General features: G+C 42.1%; 1 protein-coding gene across 1 annotated transcript in view; it reads right to left on the reverse strand.

Annotated features, from left to right (window-relative positions):
* LOC145408276 (lactadherin-like) overlaps positions 1-23,437 on the reverse strand; it is a gene marked incomplete at its 5' end in the record, with an annotated part of 466,139 nt that extends 442,702 nt beyond the window's left edge. Inside the window, one exon of the mRNA XM_080279043.1 lies at positions 23,228-23,437. Coding sequence (XP_080135169.1) covers positions 23,228-23,437 — 210 coding nt within the window. The remainder of the gene's footprint in view (positions 1-23,227) is intronic.
* Positions 23,438-24,303: the final 866 nt, after the last annotated feature.

The raw sequence follows: 24,303 nt of genomic DNA on the forward strand, positions 1-24,303 counted from the left end.
AGTAGAGCGTGTGTAAGAGTGGGAAATGCTGTGAGTGATTGGTTTCCCGTGAGAGTGGGGCTGCGACAGGGATGTGTGATGTCGCCTTGGTTGTTTAATATTTACATGGATGGTGTTGTAAGGGAGGTGAATGCAAGAGTTTTAGGTGGTCTGAGTCTGGTAAATGTTGATGGAGGAGAGTGGAATCTGAAGCAGCTGCTGTTTGCAGATGATACTGCACTGGTGACTGATTCAGAGGAGAGATTGAGAGAGTTGGTAGACGAGTTTGGAAGGGTGTGTGAAAGGAGGAAATTGAAAGTAAATGAGAATAAGAGTAAAGTGATGAAGTGTACGAGGTTGATAGATGGTAGGGGGATGAATATAGTTTTGAATGGTGAGTTGCTTGAGGAGGTAGATTGTTTTAAATATCTAGGGTCACATGTTGCTGTGGATGGAAGAATAGATGCAGAAGTGAAGTTTAGAATAAATGAAGTAGGAAAGGTGCTGGGAGGAATGAAAAAAGTGTTTAAATGTCGTTCGCTTAGAATGGATGTAAAGAGAAGGCTGTATGAGGGTGTTGTGGTACCGACTGCATTATATGGGTCTGAAACATGGAATATGGGTGTAGCAGAGAGGAAAAGTTTGAATGTAATGGAGATGAGATGTCTGAGGAGTATGTGTGGAGTGACGCGTATGGATCGGGTGCGAAATGATGAAGTGCGAAGGAGAACTGGAGTTGTTCGGGAGATGGCTGGTAGAGTTGAGCAGAGGGTGTTGCAATGGTTTGGGCATATGGAGAGAATGGATAATGAGCGATTGGTGAAAAAGATAACTAGATCTGATGTCAGAGGTGTAAGGCTGAGAGGAAGACCACGAATAGGATGGATGGACAGTGTGAAGAGAGCGCTGGATGCGAGAGGGATGTCTGTTGAGCAAGGAAGAGTGGCTGTGCGTGACAGAAATAAATGGAGAGAAATTGTGAATGAATAAGTGATGACGCAGCCCTGAGGGGATATTCTCCCGCATTTGGTCTGATCAGCTAGTCAGGTCAGGTGCGGGTAAGGGGATGGGTCTGTTATGATGTGGCAGGGGTAAACCAGTTCTGCTGTCGGGCCCTGCTGCGGATGTCACTGATTGCATTGCCCAGTTGACCCTTGTGCGGTGTGGTGCGGTGAGGATCTGTCCGTTCTCCCCTTTGGGGCTAAGATGCGAATGAATGTGTTTGAATGGATGAGTAAGTGGAGAGTGAGTCGTCCTGTCTCGGCTACCTCCCTTTCCTTGGGGGAAGCAGCCTAGGTATATAGATAGATAGATAGAATTTCGTGTTAATAGAGGCTATTGCAGTTAACCATATATTTAACCTGTTTTTTGCCATTACATTATCCTTATGAGTCCTGAATGTTTTGTTGTTAGTTTGAGCATTAAACTTTAACTTGTAATTTTATCTAACTCTTTTGTTTTGAACCTGGAACTTTACGGGACAGTAGTTACTCTTAGTATTCTCACTTAAAGTGTATATACATTATCTTTCTCTGTTCCGTAACATAAATTTGGCGACCTCTTATCAGGATATTCAGGATATTATCATAAGGATATTGCTTGATATTTTGTGACTGTTACTTATTCATGATGTCTACTATTTCTACACTTGATGAAGCCAAAGATTTTTGTCAAATGTGCAAACAGTGTGTGATGTAGAAAACAGAACAAAGAATGAACTTAAGCTTGTTGCTCAACAATTGGGAATTGCAGTTCACTCTCATCATTCTAAAGATCAAATTGTTGGCATGATTAATAAAAGCTTGTTTAATGTAACTCCTCCAAATGAGCAAACGCAGATTGAATTAGCTAAGTTACAGCTAGCTCTGCAGGAGGCTCGTGTTAAGGAGGCTGAATTTCAAGCACGTGCTAAGGAGGCTGAGTCTCAGGCTAAGGAGGCGGAGTCTCAGGCTCGTATTCAGGAGGCTGAATTTCAGGCAAATGCTAAGGAGGCGGAGTCTCAGGCTCGTATTCAGGAGGCACAGATACAGGCACAAATTGAACTTGCCAGGATTCAGGCAGACCATGAGTATCGCATGAAACAAGGTGGAACTGGATCATCTAGCTCTGATGATTTTGATGTGGCTAAAAATGTTAAATTTGTCCCTCCTTTTAATGAATCTGATTTAACCAAGTATTTTCAGTTGTTTGAGAGGGTAGCTACAGGTTTTAATTGGCCTAAAAAGTATTGGCCAGTACTCCTTCAAACTGTTCTCACCGGTAAAGCTCAAGTAACATATGCATCTTTGCCTCAGGATGAATGTGATAATAATGATGTAGTTAAGAGCTTGATTCTTAAGGCCTATGAGCTTGTCCCTGAAGCTTATAGAGTAAAATTTAGGACAACTTATAAGCAAGATAAGCAATCCCATGTTGAGTATGCAAAAATCAAAGAAGATCTGTTAGAGCAGTGGTTAAATTCTAAGAATGTGGATTCTGATTTTGGTAAATTTAAGCAGATGATTTTGCTGGAGGACTTCAAGAGGTGTATTTATAAAGATGTAAGCCTATATCTTGATGAGAAAAGAATAGATAATTTGTCTGATGCTGCAGTTTTAGCTGATGAGTATGTTCTCACTCACAAAAGATATTCTAAAGAAAAAGGGAAAGCTGAGAGTAAGTACGTTGCCTCTACTCAGAGTACAGGTAACAGGAAAGAGAATAAGGATGATGTTTCTCAGGAAGTAAATACCAGCTTCACCTCTAGATTTCAGAAAAGTAAATGTACTTATTGTAGTTACCTTGGTCATACTACGGAGAGATGTTTCAGGAGACAGCGTGATGTGAACAAAAAGGAGTCTTTAAATATTCAGTCAATTGGTCTAGTGTCCACTCTTGAGAGTTCCCAGAATTCTTTAACTGAGTTAACTGAACCTGCTTTGAGGGGTAACTTAAATTCTCATGATGGAGCTCCTCTTTTGAGCAGTAACGTGGGTGACACTCTCAAGAGTTCATGTGCTAATTTCCTGTCTGATGGTTTTGTCAGTCCTCTGGACAGTAATGACAGGAAATCAGTTAAAATATATCGTGATACAGGTGCTTGCCAATCCCTTATGCTGACCAGTGTTCTAGGCTCTAATGTTAATTCCTCTGATGAAACTGTAATCTTACAAGGTGTAGGGAATAATTACTTCTCTGTCCCTCTGTGCAGAGTGAATTTAGAGTCTGGTTTTGTTAATGGTTCCGTTATGGTTGGGTTGGTTGAGACACTTCCAATGTCAGGTGTAACTTTCTTACTTGGAAATGATATTGGTGGAAGTCAAGTGTGTCCAGCTCCTCAGTTGTCTAGTGAGCCAGTGGCTGCGTCCCAGGATTGTGATGTCCCTGATGTGTTCCCTGCATGTGCTGTCACTAGGGCTAAGTCTAAAGTTACTGGTAATTTAGAGGATAATGATGATGATGATGATGTTATCCTAGATGACACTTTTCTTGCTAATTTGGACCACTCACCAGATGAGGCAGTACCCCGTAGTGTTGATAATTTGTCTCGTCAAGAGTTGGTTGAGTTGCAGGTTGCTGACCCTGAGTTGAAAGGTCTAGCTAACTCTGCTTGCAGTGAGGAAGAGTCAGCTGGTGCTTCTACTTGTTATTATATAAAGTCAGGAGTACTTATGAGGAAGTGGAGACCCCCAACAGCATCAGCCGACTGTGAATGGGAGGTTGTACATCAAGTTGTCATCCCTCGTGTTTGTAGGCAGGATATCATTAGAGTGGCTCATGATTCCAGTTTGGCAGGACACCTTGGAGTGAGGAAGACTGTGGCACGCATTTTGAAACACTTCTACTGGCCAGGTATCTTCAGGGATGTTTCCTGGTATTGTAAGTCTTGTCACACCTGTCAAGTTGTGGGGAAGTGTAATCAGACCGAAAAGGTTGCACCTCTAGTTCCCATTCCTCCTTTTGAGGCGCCTTTCACCCGTGTGTTGGTGGATATTGTGGGCCCTCTTCCTAAGACTTCTTCAGGATTTTCTTATGTGTTGACCCTGATTGATATGGCTACTCGTTATCCTGAGGCCATTCCACTTAGAAATGTCTCAGCGGAGAGCGTGGTTGGGGAAATGCTGGGGTTCTTCGCAAAGTTTGGTCTGCCCAAGGAGGTGCAGTCGGACAGGGGAAGTGGTTTCATGTCGGATGTTTTCAAGCAATCTCTGAGGGAGTTGGGCATCTCTCAGATCACGTCTTCAGCTTGCCATCCCCAGACCCAAGGAGCGTTGGGGGGATATCGTCAAACACTCAAGTCGGTGCTCGGGAAGTACTGTTTGGAACATCAGAAAGACTGGGATAAGGGTCTTCCATTCGTTGTGTTTGCTGCAAGAGAATCTCCAGGTGAATCACTGGGCTTCTCACCCTTTGAACTGCTGTTTGGCCATGAAGTAAGAGGACCCCTTAAGTTACTCAAGGAATGCTGGCTGTTGGAGGAAGATGACGTCAACCTGCTGGAGTATGTGATGAAGTTCAAAGAACGGCTGTCCACTGCTTTACAGCTGGCGAGAGAGAATTTAGGAGCTGCTCAGGAGAAGATGAAGACTTGGTATGATAAGAAGCCCAGGTTACGCCACTTTCAGCCAGGAGATCAGGTTTTGATTCTGCTACCAGTTCATGGGCAACCTCTTCAAACCAAGTTTAGTGGTCCTTATTTCGTGGAGAAGAAACTCAGTGATGTCAACTATGTCATCGCCACACCAGATCGTAGAAAGAACAAGCAACTATGTCACATCAACATGCTGAAGTTATGTCACAGGCGGGACGAAGGTAATCCGGTCTGCACTGTAGCTGTTCCACCCGAGTCTGCAAGTGAAGCTCTCCCATGCAGTATGAGCCTGAGTGGTAGTTTGGGGAAGAATCCTGATATCATGAATGATCTCCAGACTAAGCTTTCTCATCTACCTCCCGAGGAAAGACAGGAGTTTTCAGCATTACTGCAGGAGTACCCACAAGTGTTCCGTGCCACTCCAGGAAGAACCACTGTGTTGATGCATGATGCCGATGTTGGAGACGCAAAGCCAATTAAACTGCTTCCTTACCGTGTGAACCCAGTGAAAGTTCCTCTCATCGAGAAGGAACTTGGCTACCTGTTGGACCACAAGATGATTGAGCCCTGTCAGAGCGAGTGGAGTTCTCCTGTCACTCTAGTCCCTAAGCCAGGTGGGTCACAGCGGCTTTGCATTGACTACAGACGTGTTAATCAGATAACTAAAACAGACACTTACCCTCTCCCTCGTGTGGAAGATTGCATGGACAAGATCGGAAAGGCTGGGTACATGGGTGGGTTTAGTTTGTTGAAGGGATGCTGGCGGGTACCTGTGACTGAGCGTGCTGGGGAGATCTCATGTTTTGTAACACTAGGAAAGAAAATGTTATTGCAGATTGCTTATCTAGACTTTAGACAGATTGTTTTAGAGTAATAAGAAATTTCCTTTGTAAATTTCTTTTTCTTTGTGGGGAGGTGTTATATAGCCTGTGATTTCATCATCCATTGTGTAATTTTAACGCACAGTATGCTGCATGTTTGATCACGAGCGTGTTCTGCCTCAGTCCCCCCCTTCTACCGTTATAGTAGAGTAAATCGTCCTTTCTGTTGTTCAGAGCGGGATTGTCAACTCTTTGTCCCCATGGCTTCATTTGCGCGTCCTTCTTACAAGTTGTATCAAGCTCTGCCGGCCCCTATATAATGAGCTCAGTCTCTGCATCATTGCCACTTAGATCTGCTCCTCATTTTGTTCACATCTCTGTCCTCCCCTGTACAGTTGTGAGTGCTCAGGAAGTCTCCAAACATCTAGCAGCTGTGTAATTTGAGAATAACGGTTATTGCATTTTTTCTTGTACTGTGTAGCGTAAAGTTAATTCTTAGGCCTATAATTTTTGTAATTTATGTAAGGGTTTTTTATGTCAGTCATCATTAATAATAGTTTGTATCTGTAATAATTTATCTTGCATTAACTGAGCATTACCCAGTGTATTTTCATTTTATTAGGGCTGACTTAGATAAATTTACTCATGCTAATTTCGTGTTAATAGAGGCTATTGCAGTTAACCATATATTTAACCTGTTTTTTGCCATTACATTATCCTTATGAGTCCTGAATGTTTTGTTGTTAGTTTGAGCATTAAACTTTAACTTGTAATTTTACCTAACTCTTTTGTTTTGAACCTGGAAGTTTACTGGACAGTAGTGAATCTTAGTATTCTCACTTAAAGTGTACATTATCTTTCTCTGTTCCGTTACAATATATATATATATATATATATATATATATATATATATATATATATATATATATATATATATATATATATTTCTATATATATATATATATATATAGACATAGATATATATCTATCTATCTATCTATCTATCTATATATATATCTATATATATATATCTATATATATATATATATATATATATATATATATATATATATATATGCCGTAGATATAAGTGGGTTGGCGGAGGGTTTGTGCCCTTCCCCGGAAAACAACTACCTGAAAATACGAACGAGAAGCCTCGGACCAGGACTGACCAAAGATGATGATAAAGGACCGAACAAAGGACATGGTACAGATACCTATATGGAATGTAAAGGGTGCACATAATGAAATGAAAGAAAGAGAGATTGTCCAGGTGATTGAGGGTGATAAAGTGGATGTATGTGGGTTAGCTGAAACTAAATGGCGAGGTGCGAGTGTGAGAGAAGGGGAGTATGGATGGGGTATGCGCGGGAGTAGGTGAGAATGAGAGGGCAAAAGGAGTAGTGTGTATTGCTGTGAGTAACAGATGGAAGGAGAATATAAGAGAATATGGATAAGTTGGCTCAAGGATTGAGTGGGTAAGATTGAATGTTGGTCTACAAATGTGGGCGATTGTGTGTGTGTGTATACGCCAACGCAAGAGCGTGAAAGTAAAGTGAGAGAAAAGTTCTGGACAAATGTGGAAGCGTGCATGGAAAAGTTTGAAAGGAATGAGAGGGTGTTTTTAATTGGAGATATGAATGAAAAAGAAGGGAATGTGAAGGTGAATGAAGTAGTTGGTGAGTGGGGTGTGCCTGCAGAAATGGATGAGAATGGCAGCGCTTTAGTGGACATTTGTGCCAGGAGGGTGTTGGTAATAGCCAATACACTCTTCTGGCACGATGTGATCCATAGGTATACATGGCAAGTGATGAGCAGGATGGGTGGTGAACTGAACGAAGGGAAGGCATTGATTGATTATGTGTGTATGGATGACAGGATGAGAGGGTGTGTAATGGATGCAAGAGTATATAGAGGATGAGGGAGTGGACTTTCTGACCACCACAAAGTGGTGATCAGAATCAAGGTTCAAATGAAATGGAGAAATAAAGGAAGGGAAGGACAGGAGGAAGTAATGCATACAAGGAGGGTGGAAAGGTTACAAGAGGATGGAAAAAAGGCAGAATATGAGAGGGAAGTGGAGGAGCGATTATGTAAATATGGATTGTAGCAGATGGGGGATGTGGTAAGTATTTGCAAGATATTCACAGAAGAAATCTGTGCAGCATGTGAGGTGGTGTGTGGGATGAAGAGAAGATGAATGGGGGTGCAGGGAACAGCATGGTGGAATGAAGAGGTGAGAGAAGCTGTGGCACAAAAGAAGAAAGCATGTAGTGAGTGGATGAGAAACAGGGGCGTGCAAGAAGTTGAGAGACAGAAGAGAGAGTTATATGCAGAGAGGAAGAGAGAGGTGAAAAAATTAGTGGGAGAGAGTAGGAAGAGAGTGGATGTGGAATTTGGAAGGAATCTGATTCTCAAAAGGAGAATGTGTAAGAAAATGTTCTGGAAAGAGGTAAAGAGAGTTAAAAAGGATGCCAAAGAAGCTAGTTGGGGAGTGAAAGATAAAAATGGTTGATTACAATTGGAGAAGAGAGAAAAAGTGAGCAGATGGAGAGAACACTTTAAGGAATTGTTGAACATAGAGAATGAGTGTAATGCAAGTGTATGTGGCTGGGGTATGGCTGGGAGGTGGAGAGATGTGAGAAGTGAGGAAGAAATCTGTAGGATGGAAGTTCTGGAAGCAATGAAGAAATTAGAATGGGGAAAGCCCAAGGAATTGATGCAGTGTGTGGTGAAAAGCTGAAGCATGGGGGAGAGATAATAGTAGAATGGATGTGGGAGATGTGCAGATTGGCCTGGGAGGAAGGTAGAGTCCCAGAGGATTGGAAGTCAGGTATAATTATTCCCCTGTACAAAGGAAAAGGGGCAAAAGAAGCAGGTGGTAATCTTAGGGGCATTTTTCTTAGTGTAATAGAAAAAGTATATGGTAGGATACTTCTTAACAGAGTTAGGGAAATACCAGAGGAATTAGTTGGAGAAGAACAGGGAGGTTTTAGGAAGGGAAGAGGTTGTGTAGATCAGATATTCATTCGTAGATCTTTAGTGGAAAAGTTTCTAGAGAAGGGAAAGAAGTTGCATACAGCCTTCATGGATTTGGAGAAAGCATATGACACGGTGAATAGACAAGGATTGTGGAAAGTATTAAGAATATATGGAGTAGATTGGAAGTTGTTGAATGCCGTGAAGAGTATGTATGAGAGTGCTAAGGCTACAGTGCTTGTGGATTGTGAACTAAGTGAATCTTTCTCTTTGGAGGTCGGATTGAAACAGGGATATGTTATGTCTCCATGGTTATTCAATCTGTATATGGATGGGGTTATAAAAGAGATACAAGGTGTTTGGAAACTCCCTGTACTGTTGTTCGGAGATATACTGTGTTGTTAGGTGAAGACGAAAGGGAGCTGCAAGGCTTGGTGGATGAGTTTGGGTGAGTGTGTAAGAAACGAAAACTAAAGGTGAATGTAGGGAAGTGTAAAGATATGGTCTTCGAGAGAAGTGAAGTCAGTGAATGTACAGTAAGGTTGAATGAGAAGGAAATGGAAAACGTGAGTGCGTTTAAGTACTTCAGTTCTTGAAAGGGTACAACAAGGAAGAAAGGTTGCTGGTTCCTTGAAAGCAGTGATAAGAAACAGGGAAGTGAGCATGGAAGTGAAAAAGTTACTACATGACAGAATTGTGATACCAAATCTAACGTATGGAAGTGAAGCTTGATCCTTGCTGGGGGGACAGAAGTCAAGAGTGAGAGCATTGGAAATGAGTTACTTAAGAGGTGCATGTGGAGTCACATGGAGAGACAGACTAACAAATGAGGAAGTGATGAAGCGATTTGGAGTGGCTATGGATGTGATAGGAGGCGTTATTGGAAAGACATTGAATGGTTTGGCCATGTAGAGAGGATGGAGAGTGAGAGACTGACGAAGAGAATGTATATGTGTGCGGTGGAGGGGGGGAGGGAGGAGGAGGCCGATGACGAGAGAGGAGGGATATATACATATATATATATATATATATATATATATATATATATATATATATATATATATATATATATATGTATATATATTATATATATATATATATATATATATATATATATATATATATATATATATATATATATATTATATATATATAACAATCAATCATTTCCTGTGGAACCCCACGGGATGGATAGGGTCTCAATGAACTCTCTCCACCAATATTTGTCTCTTGACATCTATTTCAGGTCCCACCAACACTCCTCTCCTGCTTCTTTTTTCATTGTCCTCAACCAGGTTTCCCTCGGCCTACCTCTACCTCTTCTTCCTCTAGCAATCCACTCTGGCACATCCTGTATTAAACAACGTTCTTTTCTGTATATGTGCCCCAGCCACTTCCAGCGAGACAGTCTCACGTATTCATTAACTGGTTCCACTCTCGTAATACCCCTTACTCTTTCATTTGTAACTCTGTCTTGCCACTTTACCCCAAGAATCCTTCTCAGTAGTTTATTCTCAAATCCTAATACTTTCTGATCTGTTGCAATTGTACTGTACCATGACTCATGCCCGTAAATTAAAATGGGTCTAACCATGGACTTGTAAATTTTCACTTTAGTATGTACCGAAAGCCTATCATTATTCCAAACAGATTTCAACATTCCAACAGATCGCCAAGCCTGTCTAATCCTCTCCTCAATTTCATTGTTTAATGATCCATTAGATGATACAATCGTTCCCAGATATTTAAAGTTTTCTACATTCTTCACGACATTATTCCCAATTACACAATCGATTTGGTTCTCCACGTTCATATTAATAATTTCAGTCTTTCCTCAGTTTATTACCAATCCCACTTTTTCTCCTTCCTCCACCAGACAATCGAGCCCCCTCTGCATCTCGTAAATACTTCCGCAAATCAGTACAATATCATCAGCATAGTCCAAATCCATCAGCTTCTTATTTTCTTTCCAGTTAATTCCTGCACCTTTTCTCCTTACAACCTTTTTCATAACATAATCCATAACCAAAACAAACAACAATGGCGAAAGAACTCCTCCTTGCATCACTCCTGACCTAACTTGAAATGGATCACTCAAAGAACCACCCACCATTACCTTACAAAAAGTACCTTCATGCAGGCTTCTAATAATATTTACAAACTTTTCTGGTATACCATAGAATCCCATAATTTTCAACATAGCTCCACGTGAAACACTATCAAACGCCTTTTCAAAATCCACAAAACACATATTAAGTGGCATTTTCATCTCATTAGCTTGTTGCATATATATATATATATATATATATATATATATATATATATATATATATATATATATATATATATACTGTATTTATATAAACTATCTAATATATATATATATATATATATATATATATACTGTATTTATATAAACTATCTAATATATATATATATATATATATATACTCTGAGGTGGTTTGATAATGTGGAGAGGATGCAGAGCGAGAGACTAACGAGGGAAGTGTATGCAAGTGAGGCGGATGAGGGGAGAGGGAGGGGGAGGCCGCGGATGTGATGGAGGAATGGAGTGGAGAGGTATATGGGAGATGGGAGTGTGAGGTGGGGGGAGGGCAACGACATGGCGGGGGCCAGGGAGACATGGAGGCGATTTCTTTGTGGCCACCCCTTACGGGATTAAGGCGTCTGGCAATAGATACATAGATAAACTTACCGGTACCCTACTAGAATCATAATTACAGAATTTTTAGCAACTAGCCATATCTCCGTTAAATTAGTTTATATTGTCTGGGATCTCGGTCCATAAGATGATTCTGATGGTTTTGATGAACGAGATGATCATACAAAGCAGCTGCTTTAGGCAGCTTCACTGAGACCTACATAATATCCTCCAACTGTTTAGGCGTGCAGAATTTCTAAATTATTATACGATGCCCGGACGATATACAGTAGATATAGATAACATTTCGGTTCCAAGAATTTCTTCTTCATGGATACTTTAGTTCAGATTCCTTTCTTTTCAACGTCCTCTTTTGTAGTTTACAATCAAGTGATTAATATGGGATTCCACATGATGTGGATATGGGCTATCCTTATCAGTGGAGCAGAAACAGTCTTTCCATTTTCGAATTTCTCTATTAGAGCCTTGACTATAGCGGAATTATGTATCTATATCATATATGCTGTAAGAAATTAGAATCCGAAGTAGCATACGAACTTTAATCTTAATTAAGGATTACAGTGTTCAGGAAGAGGATTACCCTGATGAAATATGCAGGATATGAGCAGATGTTTGGTACGGAGTTTTGATGATCCAGGCGCTTGCTTGAATGCACTGACTGACGCTGACAGTTTCCTGTAGCCAAATATGCAGACTAAAGAAGAGAATGTTGGGTACACATTCAAGAATTCCTTAACCCAGCGTAATGTGGTGGTACACTGGATCTCACATACCTCTCTCCCAATAAAATTAGCAGAGACAGACAACAACTAGGATCCAAGAGTGTAGCAAAGCCCTCTTCCAATAAATTACCTCATCATGGGAGTCTTTTAAATAATCTGATTTCGTGGTGGAATACATATAGACCTACATCTTCCATTTTGGTGCTAGTGAGGTCAAGAACACGCCTTCTCTTCAACCTGTCCGATGTTTAATACCGAAACTGTCTGCCATCTGCAACTAATCCCGTCTACTGTTTCACAGAGAAGCTGTCTGCCATCTACTACTAAGCCTGTCTGCCATTTATCACTTATTAAGATCCTTCACATCCTGCGCTTCTCACTAGCTTCATATCAGGATCATCAATGCCATTTCGCGACCAGTCACACTCGCCATTGCCTGTTCAAAAATATCCCAGTCAGATTAGGGGAATTACGATATAGTTGCGTTTATGCAGACCCAAAGCCTTCTCAGATAACTTGGTACCACCAGCAGCAGCAGAAGTAGTAGTAGTAGTAGTTCCAATCCCAGGCTGTTAATTTCAAAATGCAGAGCATATGTAAGTGGTAGTTTTCTTCTATGCTGAGTGAATCTCTCAGACCCAGGCATACCAACACAATATGATATACAATTTTGCTAAACTTTGTCCTTGATATTCTCATAATTTTGGTTTATAAAAATGTAAGTAAAAACATGCTAACCATTAATAAACTGGACTTATTAAATTCATTCAGAGTCATAACGTAAAACACAGTACAATACTATTATACTAGGGGGTTATATATTTTTCTTGACATTTTCCCCACCGAGATTCTTTTACTCTCAGTAAATAATCTGACGTTAGGAAGGATACGGTGTAACAGAAATTAACTCCATTACCGGGTTACAAGACCTACAGCATACTCTTTCCACATGTTCCTTTGTCAGTTATCCATACCATAACTGTAGTTACGGCACAATATACTGTATATTTACCTGTTCCTGCCAACACCAGGGATATGTTCATCTTGTTTCATTGCTTAGAACATGTTTTCGGTCAAGCCATCGTCATACCTATGCCGGGTAATCTACAAAGTCAGTCTTAATACGCAGTATAAACCCTTCCGGTAAGCAGGCACCTGACGATAAGCAGACAGATCACCATCACCCTGCACCACTACCGAGCCTGTCCACATCTCTTCACCATCCTCATCCCTATTCCGTCCCATCCCCGTTTTTTATTGAATTTCTGTCTCTTACACCCTACAGTCGCCAGCACTGATCTCCATGTATGTCTAACATGCTTCATCAACCACGGTCATCATACCCCATCCCATTTGTACCACCCACTTCTTATCGCTTACCCCACTCGTCTTATGTTCATCAGTCTTTGCACCGAACCGGTCTACCTACAAAACCTATCTTTACAACATATACAGCAATTTCTTTCGCCTGGCCCACCACTCACCACCATACCATGCCATCTCACTAGTTCCTCTCCACCCACCTCACACATTCCTACTCTGAACACCCAACTGATCTCCAAAGCTTAAAATCACAGGGTATATTTACCTACCTGACCCAGTTCTTGCCATCTGTTCCACCCAGTCCTAAACGATTTGAATCTAAATATCTCATCCATGCACTGTTTGGGCTGTTTTTTCATACATCTTCATAGGCAGGGCCTTTAACATTCTGTTTTGTCCTGATCGCCATCCCAACCCATCCCTCCCCGTCCTCCCCAACCATTCAGCTCATTTCAGCGCTGAAGCTTTCACCATCATAATAAAACCTGCTTCGACGTCCAGCCAATGTACAGTGTTCATATTCCCGGAGCGTACTTCCTGTCTTGGCCTGCCAACCGTCACCGTCCAAACCCATCCTGTTCACTCGCTTTTGCCCACTTCACCAAGATCTGACAGCCTGAATGGATAACTTAAACACAAACAACACACACACACACACACACACACACACACACACTGATACAGCTGATTTTTGACATACACCTGCATGGGCATGACCTGAAACTATTGCTACTCGAGCTGCTGGATGTAAAGGGATATGAAAGGACCTATTAAACCTGAAGTGTCATATATCAAAACTATTCCACAGATATGGCTGATTTTTGGTTATCGCCTTCTTAGGCTTGACCTGAATCAATCCATATTTACCTCGATCAGCCTGACCGGTCTGACGTAATCTGAAAGGATCTAATCAAATAATGCTGAATTGATCTTCTCGGTCCTGAACATGACCGAAGTAAACTCTAATGACTATACTTAACCTAAGACCACCTATAAAAATATGACTGGATCTGAATTAATCTAACTGGCCGAAACTGGATGTAAAAAAAACTAAAATTTCTAAATGTACCGAAATGCCTGGAAGACCCTGAACGGACATGGACTGATCCGACTGAGCCTAAATGGGTTTAACTGGCTTAACCACATATAATTATGGCGCTGGAGAGGGACGCCTTCATGTGAGGGCACTGATATGACAAGGAAGCTCATACAAACGTTTCCCATTTACTTCCCTGTCCACCGAAATGAGTACTGTGGACTGCAGGAGAGGAGTAACTTAAGGATGGAGATCATCGAGTTCACAATCAGCTGAACCTGGGGTTGCCACAACAACAACAACAACAACAATTTCAACAAAAACAACAACATCGAAAACAACTACTACTACAACTGCTGCCGCTGCTGCTGCTACTACTACGAGGGTACTACTACTACCGAATGATCTAAGAAGGTTTTGGGTCTGCACAAACGCAATTCGACCGTAATTACTCTAATCTGATCGAGATTTTTCTGATTAGGCTGTGGCGGGCGTGACTGGTGGTAAAATGGTATTAATGTACCTGATATGATCTTACTGAGGTGCACAGGATGTGAAAGATGCAAAAAAATATTAGATGGCCTACACGGACCTACAGTAACTGTACGTTTCACCTTTACTTAGTCCATGTTCTCGTCCTTTTCCAGTTTATTCCATGTAGCTCAGTGGCAGAATAAGTCAATACCATGGCTCTACACTTTTTCATAGCATGTCTTCATTAACTAGCATAATTATCTGTTGTTAACCTATATTTAAATCTCAACATTCAAGATGAGAAGACAGTAATTTTACCTCAAGTTAGAGTAAAATGAGTATACAGTAGACCTTAATGACCTTCACTGATTTTATAGGAGTAAAATTTAACTGGAGTGACTAAAATTGACCTAGAATGCTTTGCCTGGGTCTGACCCTAGATACTGACTTAAAACAATCGGTGCAACTGTATGTGAAGTGGTCTGAATTCACCATACAAGGTATCCTGGTTCATTTCTTCTGTTCTTCTTATGGTGGGGCAGCTGACAGTTGAGTCGATGGGACGCATGTTTGCGATCCATGAACACTTGTTACATTTATTTAAGGCACTGTCAACCATCACAGGGAGGAAGTCAGATGCTTTGATATTTTCTTGCCATTTCATGAACTTTTGTATGGTTTCTGTGTTACATCTACAGCATTATGCCTCCCGAATCAACAGTTGAATTACTCAGCCACCCGATTTTTAATGTCCTATCGCAAGAGTCTGGACCTGTGGCACAATAAATATTTTTCCAGACTAAATTTCACTTCACTGACTCCACTTCACCCCAGAAAATCGTTTGGTCAGATACCAAGGTTAATCCAAAGGAGGGGACTGAAAGTTTATCGTAATTATCTCAACATTCTCTTTGCATTATTCCGCCTATCTATTTTCGAGAGCCTCACTTGCATGGCGTCATGCACTTCTCATCCATAAATACAGCCTAAAACACAACTACCTTTCCAATTCCGAATGAAGAAAATTAACAACTGGCGAAACATAGTAAAAATCTTATCTTTACTAATGTGTGTCCTAAATGGTTAGACTTTTCCACAACATATTATTTACTCCTTGGGAAGAAACTTATTTCTGTGTCTGCACGTCAAGCATTAGCCATCACCTCCGCGGTCTGATCTGTTCACTGAAATCAAAAGTTTAGGAATTTATTGTTGCCTAGATCTGTATCGCTTCGTTCATCCTAAAACCGGTTTATCGCCAATGATGGTTCTCCCTTCTGTGAGGGAGGCGGTATTACCACAGGCACATCTTGCATTCCCAGCAACTTACGGGTATACGAGTACTTCGAATATTCTACATTTGGCTGCAGTCATCATGCAAACCTCCGTGCTATTTATCTTTCAACATGTTCCATAATCATGGCCTCTTACAGATACATGACTTTGTATTATATTAAATTATCCACCACACCTTTGAGTGTACTGAGTGAATCGGGGATGTCGTTCTCTCTAGTACATAGGAGTCTACTCATTTAACACCTCAAACCAACACAAACACCGTTGATAAATTATCCACATAAATGTATACATAAGATACCACAGCGATGCACAAGAAACCTACCTGGCGTAGTCTTATGTAGTCAAGGACGGCTCCATCTGCTGTTGTGCGTTTGGGCGGGGCAATGAAAGTAGAAAAAGAAGAAATGATATAGGAAGGACATTGATAACGATGACTGAACCGCTTTCCCAACACACGGCGGAATGCGAGAAGTGTATTATTACAAGTATGTATGAATCACCCTGTATCGTACAAGGCGAGATTGCCAGTCTCTTTCAATATCGCTCGCTTTATGATTCAGGCTTCAGTAATGACAAGCCTGCTCTACAGCCAACCAGTCCTAACACACAATCAAGCATAAGACTTCACCAAGTATCCTACCTCCTCCTCTTCTCAATATCCTCTGCTGCCTAATCATCCTATATTTGGAGAATCTCTCTCTCTCTCTCTCTCTCTCTCTCTCTCTCTCTCTCTCTCTCTCTCTCTCTCTCTCTCTCTCTCTCTCTCTCTCTCTCTCTCTCGTATGACAAAATAAGGGAGAAGGTAACGAACTTTTATACAAGGAAGAAGGAACCAATGGCCAGAAGCCTGCAAGATTCTTCCCCAAAGGAAAAATGAAAACAAAATAACACATACCTTAACTGTGACGCAGACACAGTGAAATATTAGGACAACTTGTGCCCAGGGCTGTACATTTTGCCCGAATGCAACAAAAAACACGTTGTGCCGGATTCTACAACTGATACCGTGGAAGATGAAAAGTGTCTAATGCAACTGTTTTATAAAAAATACTGAGTATTGTGCTACATGGAGGTGGCATGGAATTAGGTCTCACACTAATGATCTGGTGAGATAACGTGTGGGTCCAAATTAGCCGTGGCTTAAGCTTAAATGGTATGGGCATGTTTCTTGATCAAGAGGCCTTGCAAAAACAATCCTACAAGGAACAGTGAGAGGAAGACGGAGAAGAGGGGGACAGAGGAAAAGATGGGAAGACAACATCCAAGAATGGACGGGAATGAGGTTCGCGGAGTCCCAGAAAGCGGTGAAGGACAGGGACGGATGGAGGGAAGTGGTCAGGTCTTCACTGGTGCCCCAACGACATCAACAAGACGTCATGGGATAGGTACAGGTACATATCCTCTAAATAATTTGAACGACTTGTACTGAACGTAACTGGCACTATCAAGCTAACTTTTCCACGCCTCTCGTGTGATAGTAATAACAGACAGCTGGTTGTGTATGAGAGAGAGAGAGAGAGAGAGAGAGAGAGAATGCACGGAGTATTGAGAGGTGTTATATTATTGTGGGACTGCGTGTGTGTGGTGCGCTGTGTTGGTGGAGCTTGCTGACCCGACCAAGGATGAGGCGGCGTTGTCTTTCTTCGTACTTCATGATCGTCTTTTAGTTTGAGACTTTTTTTTTTTGGTCAGACTTTGGGCATAGGCTTTACAGCCTGTTTCCAAGGTCCAGGAGTCCTACTTACCATACATCTCCACAAATCACAACTTCGGCGCTAACACCCACTGTCCATAACGAATACATTCTATTGCTGTCTCATACAAGACTGGTAAACTGGTATTAATGGAGGTATTTGTAAGACATGTCAGTGGGTATTCTGGTAGATCAGTATAGTCTGCTTTTATGAAATTCGTATACTTAAACTGTTCCCTGCCCCAGACCATTAGGACTGCAGGCCACCCCCTTCTATCGATTACTTACGAAAACCACTAATATTTTAAAATGCTGGTGCCAAGTTTCCATGCCATGTTGTGGTACCTCAAATTTTCATGAATAAATTAATTCGTCAAATATCATTAATATGTGGCTACCGCCAGGAGAAAATGTAAACGATAGAAAAAAAATTGAGTGTTGTTTGGAGTGCAGCGCAACGTTGCAAAGTATATGATAAAAAAATGAATACAGTTCGTAATGTTTATGTATCTGTTGATATTTCGAAAGTAATATATCCTACTTTTCTATTAGGTGACAAACAGAACCATTATGTCAGGGGCAACCAAATATTATAGCCAGACTAATCAAGTGATCATTTAAAACTGAGAACAGACACTGCTTCCTAATACGAGTAACCCAGTTCCGTAAAGTGACATTTTCGCTCGATTCTAAAACAGACCAAACTAAATAGACTGTTCCCTGCAGATCCAGCATCGTCCTACTTACAACAGCTCGCGTTGCACTTTCTAATGTCATTGGAGGAAGACAGTAAAGGATGTTTTAACGAATTTACAAACTATTCTTTACACATGTTCAGGACCGATTTCACATCGGTTCGATCAGCAACCCACCATTTATTCATCTGAGTACATGTTGGCTGTCTGTGGTAGTAATCTTGTTGTTGCGTAAACCCCGTTCGTCTGGCCCAGCAGACCCATTGACTGTAGGTAGGAAACTCCCCCTATGGAGCTCTTCCTACAGCGTTGATGTGTTTACGTCTTATGGCCGTATGCTTAGACTTTATGTCTGCAGGTGAAATGAACACACTCATTTTTTTTTCTTTTCGATAATATCTTGAAGTACATGACGAAGATGGAACACGGTTGGAATTCCCGTATGGTCGCTGACTGCATTCTGTTCCACAGTATGCAGGTTAACCATACTTAATAACCACAGGCCTTCCATAAGTTACCATCTAAAATTAGTGATTTGCACTCTACTTTTCGATTCAAAGTTCAAGCATACGACCATTAGTGTGGCATATGTTGTGCAGTGCTCCATTATTTTATGTTGTGTGGACCTTTTCTGCAGGTGAGACATGTGCCATTTGTAATTCCAGTCAACCAGAATCTGAGCCTGTAACTGAGGGGATATGAGTGATTTCCTGATCCAAGCCTAGCTAGGTATGTTACAGTATCTCAACAATGAACAAGGCTATCTGATACAGGGTTCTGATCGAGGTGTTCCATTGCTGTGTCCGTGAAATAAATATATAGTTGTTTCTTCATTGCTAGTGCTGGAAGTTTGGATGTAGGATGTTGCTGAAGAGCGTCTGATAACGTTTGTATTGTATTATGTTGTGAGGTTCTGTAATGTAATATCATCAGCGCAGTGTGCTGGCACAGACTGCCGCGCAGAACTGCGTGTTTCTCGGAACAAGATATTTTCTAACAGGGAGAACTTTATTTCAAAGTTTAAGAGAATGGTGGGTATAGTATTATGTTGTGTGGTTCTGTCATGTAATATCATTAGTGTAGTGAGTTGGCAGAGACTACCACGCAGAACTGCGTGTTTCTCGTATCAAGATATTTTCTAACAGGGAGAACTTTATTTCAAAGTGTAAGGGAAAGGTGGGGGTGGTTTGGAGCATTACTTATAATGCATAATAATTCATTACACTGTCATGTTCAGGACAGTTTTCTACCGGCATATAGAATAACTTTAATAGTTCACAAAAGCATGTAACATATTCCGGAAATAGTACAAGAAGTATACCAAGTATATTTCGAAACTCATAATTTTAATGGTATACATCGCATTTTGCAAACCTTTCAACGCTGAGTGATGTGAAATACATTAAGACAAACACTCCTCTTGCTAAAAAGATAAACCAGGGATGGACTAAGAAGGAAGACTGACTGTGTCAGTGGACCGCTAAATGTTAATCAGTATTATATATTCTCGTTGTTGCCTCAGCTGCAAGGATGTAAGCATTAGGCAACGTCGCTGAAAGTCCGATCCATTGAAAATGGAATGTACAGAGGCCGAGTTGGTCTGAATTATTAAGAAAGTAGGCTACAAGTATATTTAGATTGATTAATTACGTCTCCCCAGCTCCTATGACTCATTCTCAGGGGGTTTCAAGAATACTCCCCCAGTATCCCTGCTTGTCGTATGAGGCGACTAAAAGGGTTGGTGGTGGGTTAGTGCCCCACCCCGTAAAAAGAACTAACTAAAAAAGCAAATAAAACGCCTCGGACCCGGACGGACCATACGTTGACGACTAAGGAACGGACAAAGGACATTCTGAGAGTAGGAACGTGGAATGTGAGAGGAGTGAATGATGAAGTGAAAGAGAGAGAGATTGTCCAGGTGCTTGAGGATGCAAAAGTGGATATATGTGGATTGACTGAAACTAAATGGAAAGGTGAAAGGATGAGAGAATGGGAATACGGTGTAGGTATATGTGTGGGAGTCAGTGAGAATGAGAGGGCAAGAGAGGGAGTATGTCTGATGATCAGCAAGAAGTGGAAGGAGAATATAAGAGAGTATGGAACAGTGTGGTGCAAGGATTGTATGGGTGAGGATGAAAGTAGGTATACAAGCATGGGCGATTGTATGTGTGTATGCTCCAACAGAGGATCAAGTGGCAAGAGTGAAAGATGAGTTTTGGGCGAGAGTAGAAGCATGTAAGGACAAGTTTGAGAGGAGCGAGAGAGTGCTGTTGATTGGAGACATGAATGGCAAAGTCGGGAATGTACGAGTGGATGGAGTGGTTGGTCAGTGGGTGTGCCATGGAAGTAGATGGGAATGGTAGTGCTTTGGTGGACATCTGTGCTGGTAAGGGGTTGGCAATAGGCCAACACCTACTCGTCATAAGATGATCCACCGGTATACATGGAGAGTAATGAGGAGGATGGATGGTGAACTTGTTGAACGAAAGGCAATGATAGACTACGTGTGTGGATGAGCGAATGAGAAGACAAGTGTTGGATGCAAGGGTGTGGAGATGGTGGGGGAATGGAGTCTCGGACCATCACTTAGTGATGGCCAAGGTAGAGCTGCAAAGAAAGTGGTTGAGGAGGCGAAGGCGAAGACAGGAGGAAGCAGCTCCTGTGAGAAGAGTGGAGAAATTGCAAGATAGTGAGAAGAGGACAGAGTATAAGAGCATAGTGGAAGAAAGACTGGGAAGGTATGAGCTAGAGCAGATGGAAGGGGTGGAAGACGTATGTAAGATATTCACGGAAGAGATAAGCTGTGCAGCGGTGAGGCGGTTTTTGGAGTGAGGAGGAGATGCAAGGGTGTGCAAGGAACAGCATGGTGGAATGATGAGGTGAAACGAGCTGTGGAACAAAAGAAGAAGGCATATGGTGAATGGTTGGCGAGTAGAGGTAGGGGGAGAAGATGAGAGAGAGAGAAGAGAGAGGTATATGAGCAGGAGAAGGGAGGTTAAGAGACTGGTGAAGGAGAGTAAGAAGAAAGTGGATGAAGAGTTTGGGAGGAATCTGAGTGTGAAATGGAGGGAGAGTAAGAAATTGTTTTGGAAGGAGGTAAAGAAAGTAAGGCAGTGTGAAAGGGGAAATAGTAGGGGAGTGAAAGATAGGAATAATAGATTGTTGGTGGAGAAGAGAGAGAAATTGAGGAGATGGAAGGAGCACTTTGAGGATTTGTTGAATGTAGAGAGTGAGAGCAGTGTGAGTATAAGTGGTTGGGGAATGGCTGGGAGAAGAAGAGATGAGAGTGAGGGAGGAAGAGATCAGTAGGTCAGAAGTAGTGGAAGCGATGAAGAAGATTAAGCTGGGAAAGGCCCCAGGAATTGATGGAGTGTGTGGTGAAATGCTTAGGTATGGGGTGAGATTGTTGTGGAGTGGATAAGGAAGTTGTGTAGATTGGCTTGGGAAGAGGGAAGGGTTCCAGAGGACTGGAAATCAGGTATAATTGTTCCTCTGTACAAAGGAAAAGGGGAGAGAGAAGTATGTGGTAAACTATAGAGGCTATTCATTGCCTTCTTAGTGTGACTGGTAAACATATATGGTAGAATACTCATTGATAGGGTTAGGCATATGACAGAGAAGCTAGTTGGAGAAGAACAAGGGGGATTTAGGAAGGGAAAAGGGTGTGTAGATCAGATATTTGTTCTAAGATGTTTAGTGGAGAAGTATCTAGAGAAGGGAAGGAAAGTGTACGCGGCTTCATGGACTTGGAGAAAGCTTATGACAGAATAGATAGGAAAGGTATGTGGAAGGTATTAAGAATATATGGAGTGGAGGGGAAATTGTTGAGCGCTGTGAAGAGTATGTACGAGGGAGCTAGGCTACGGTGAGTGGATGGTGAGCTGAGTGAGTTCTTTTGATCTCAATGTGGGAATGAAACAGGGGTGTGTAATGTCTCCATGGCTATTTAATATATATATGGATGGGGTCGTAAAGGAGGTACAAGGTAGGGCAGTGGATGTGGGGGTGGCCCTAATGAATGAGGGTGAGATTTGGAAGCTTCCGGTGTTGCTGTTTGCTGATGATACAGTATTGTTGAGGAAGATGAATGGGAGTTGCAAGGTTTGGTGAATGAATTTGGGACAGTGTGTAGGAGGAGGAAGCTGAAAGTTAATGTAAACAAAAGTAAAGTTATGGTGTTTGAGAGGAATGAAGTCACAGAGTGTGCAGTGAGGTTGGATGGTGAGGATATGGAGAATGTGAGTGCATTCAAGTACTTGGGTAGTGTGGGGAGTAAGGATGGAACTTTGGGGGATGAAGTACGTGAAAGGGTACAGCAGGGAAGGAAGGGTGTTGGCACACTGAAAGCAGTGATGAGAAATAGGGAGGTGAGTATGGAAGTTAAGAAGTCACTGCATGATGGTATTGTGATCCCTACCCTGACGTATGGAAGGAGAGGCGTGGACCTTGCAAGAGGGGAACAAGTCAAGAGTGAGAGCAGTGGAAATGAGTTACTTGAGAGAGAGCATGGAGTGGACATGGAGGGACAGGTTGACGAATGAAGAAGTGAAGGAACGTTGTGGGGTAGATGTGGATGTGGTTGAAAAGATTAGGAGAAATACACTGAGGTGGTTTGGACATGTGGAGAGGATGGAGAATGAAAGACTGACTAAGAGGGTGTATGTAGGTGAGGTGGAGGGAGGGAGAGGGAGGGGTAGACCGAGGATGAGGTGGAGGGATCGAGTTGAGAGGTATGTGAGGGAGGGGGGGGTGAGTTGGGGGGAGGGGAGTCAAATGGTGGGTGACAGAGTGACTTGGAGGCGTTTTGTCTGCGGCCACCCTTTGCGGGATTAGGGCGTCGGGCTATAGATAGATAGATAGATAGAATATGAGTGTTGTCCCGATCATGGAATCATAAACTCTTTCTATATCGTACACTTATAGCCAGCTGCTATTTGCTAGGCTGTGTCTCACCTTAGCCGGCACCCCAAGGTCGACCAGGATCCACTCCCCAGCCGCCTTCTTGCCAGCACACCAGGCCTTGCCATTGGGCTGATAGAGCCTGGCGTAGCGGGCGTGGCAGCCAGGGTCCCAGGAGGAGGGGTACGAGGAGGACGCCGAGATCTGCCAGTCCAGCACCTCACCCGTCGTCAGGCCCAGCGGCGACGAGCACCCTGGAGTGGGGAGAACAAGGTCACATCAGGTAAGAATAGGTTTCATTAGGCCAGGTTAAATTAGGTTAAACTATACTTTATTCACTTTAACGGGCATAAAATTGTCATCTCTAGTACCCTGAATAGGGAGAACACGGCCATGTATGGGTAATAGGGGGCTTCAGAAATTTGAATTTTGTACTCGGTGAATGCACACATACTAATTAATTTCCATTTCACGAACAATGACTTCATGTAAAATATGAGCACAATTGCCTGTTGTTATCCCACCCCATAAGACGTGAATGTTTTACCCCTTATGAGAAATTATTCTTTTTCTGGCTAATGTCAATGTTTCTTCTTTTCTTTCCCGGGATGATGGCAAAAACCAGGAGGAAGTGTGAGGTGTGGTTGGTGGGACAGATGCTGGAGGAGAACTTTTCTGACAAACAGCTTCTGACTAACAGTGATGTCCTGAAGCAGTTCTTTTATCACGTCAATGTGGAGAAGCGAAATGTGTCTGGAGCTTGTGGATGTGTGGTGAATGAAGTCATTGCCGTCTGGAAGAAAGCCTCCCTAGTCACGTCTCACAAGCCTAACATCATTTTGTAGGTCAAGAAACTTTACAAGAAGCACGAGGGGCTGGCCAGGAGCCGAACTCGAGGAACTCATACCCAAGAGCAAAACGAAGCCGACTTTGTCACCAGCTTGAAGAGGCTCTTTGACGTGGATTACTCAAAGGCAGAAACGAAAACGAAAATACAAGAGGATAAGAACTTTGTCAAGGATCGAAGAACCACTTCGAGGATGGTGATGGGCCTAGAGGACAAGGAGTTTTAGAGGAATACAAAGGAAAGCAACAGCAACAGATGTTATGGTTCTTTCAACGCCTCTTGT

Source organism: Coenobita brevimanus, chromosome 76 (assembly GCF_032717465.1).
Source record: "Coenobita brevimanus isolate Jiangsu-jjx chromosome 76, ASM3271746v2, whole genome shotgun sequence".
Lineage (NCBI taxonomy): Eukaryota > Metazoa > Arthropoda > Malacostraca > Decapoda > Coenobitidae > Coenobita > Coenobita brevimanus.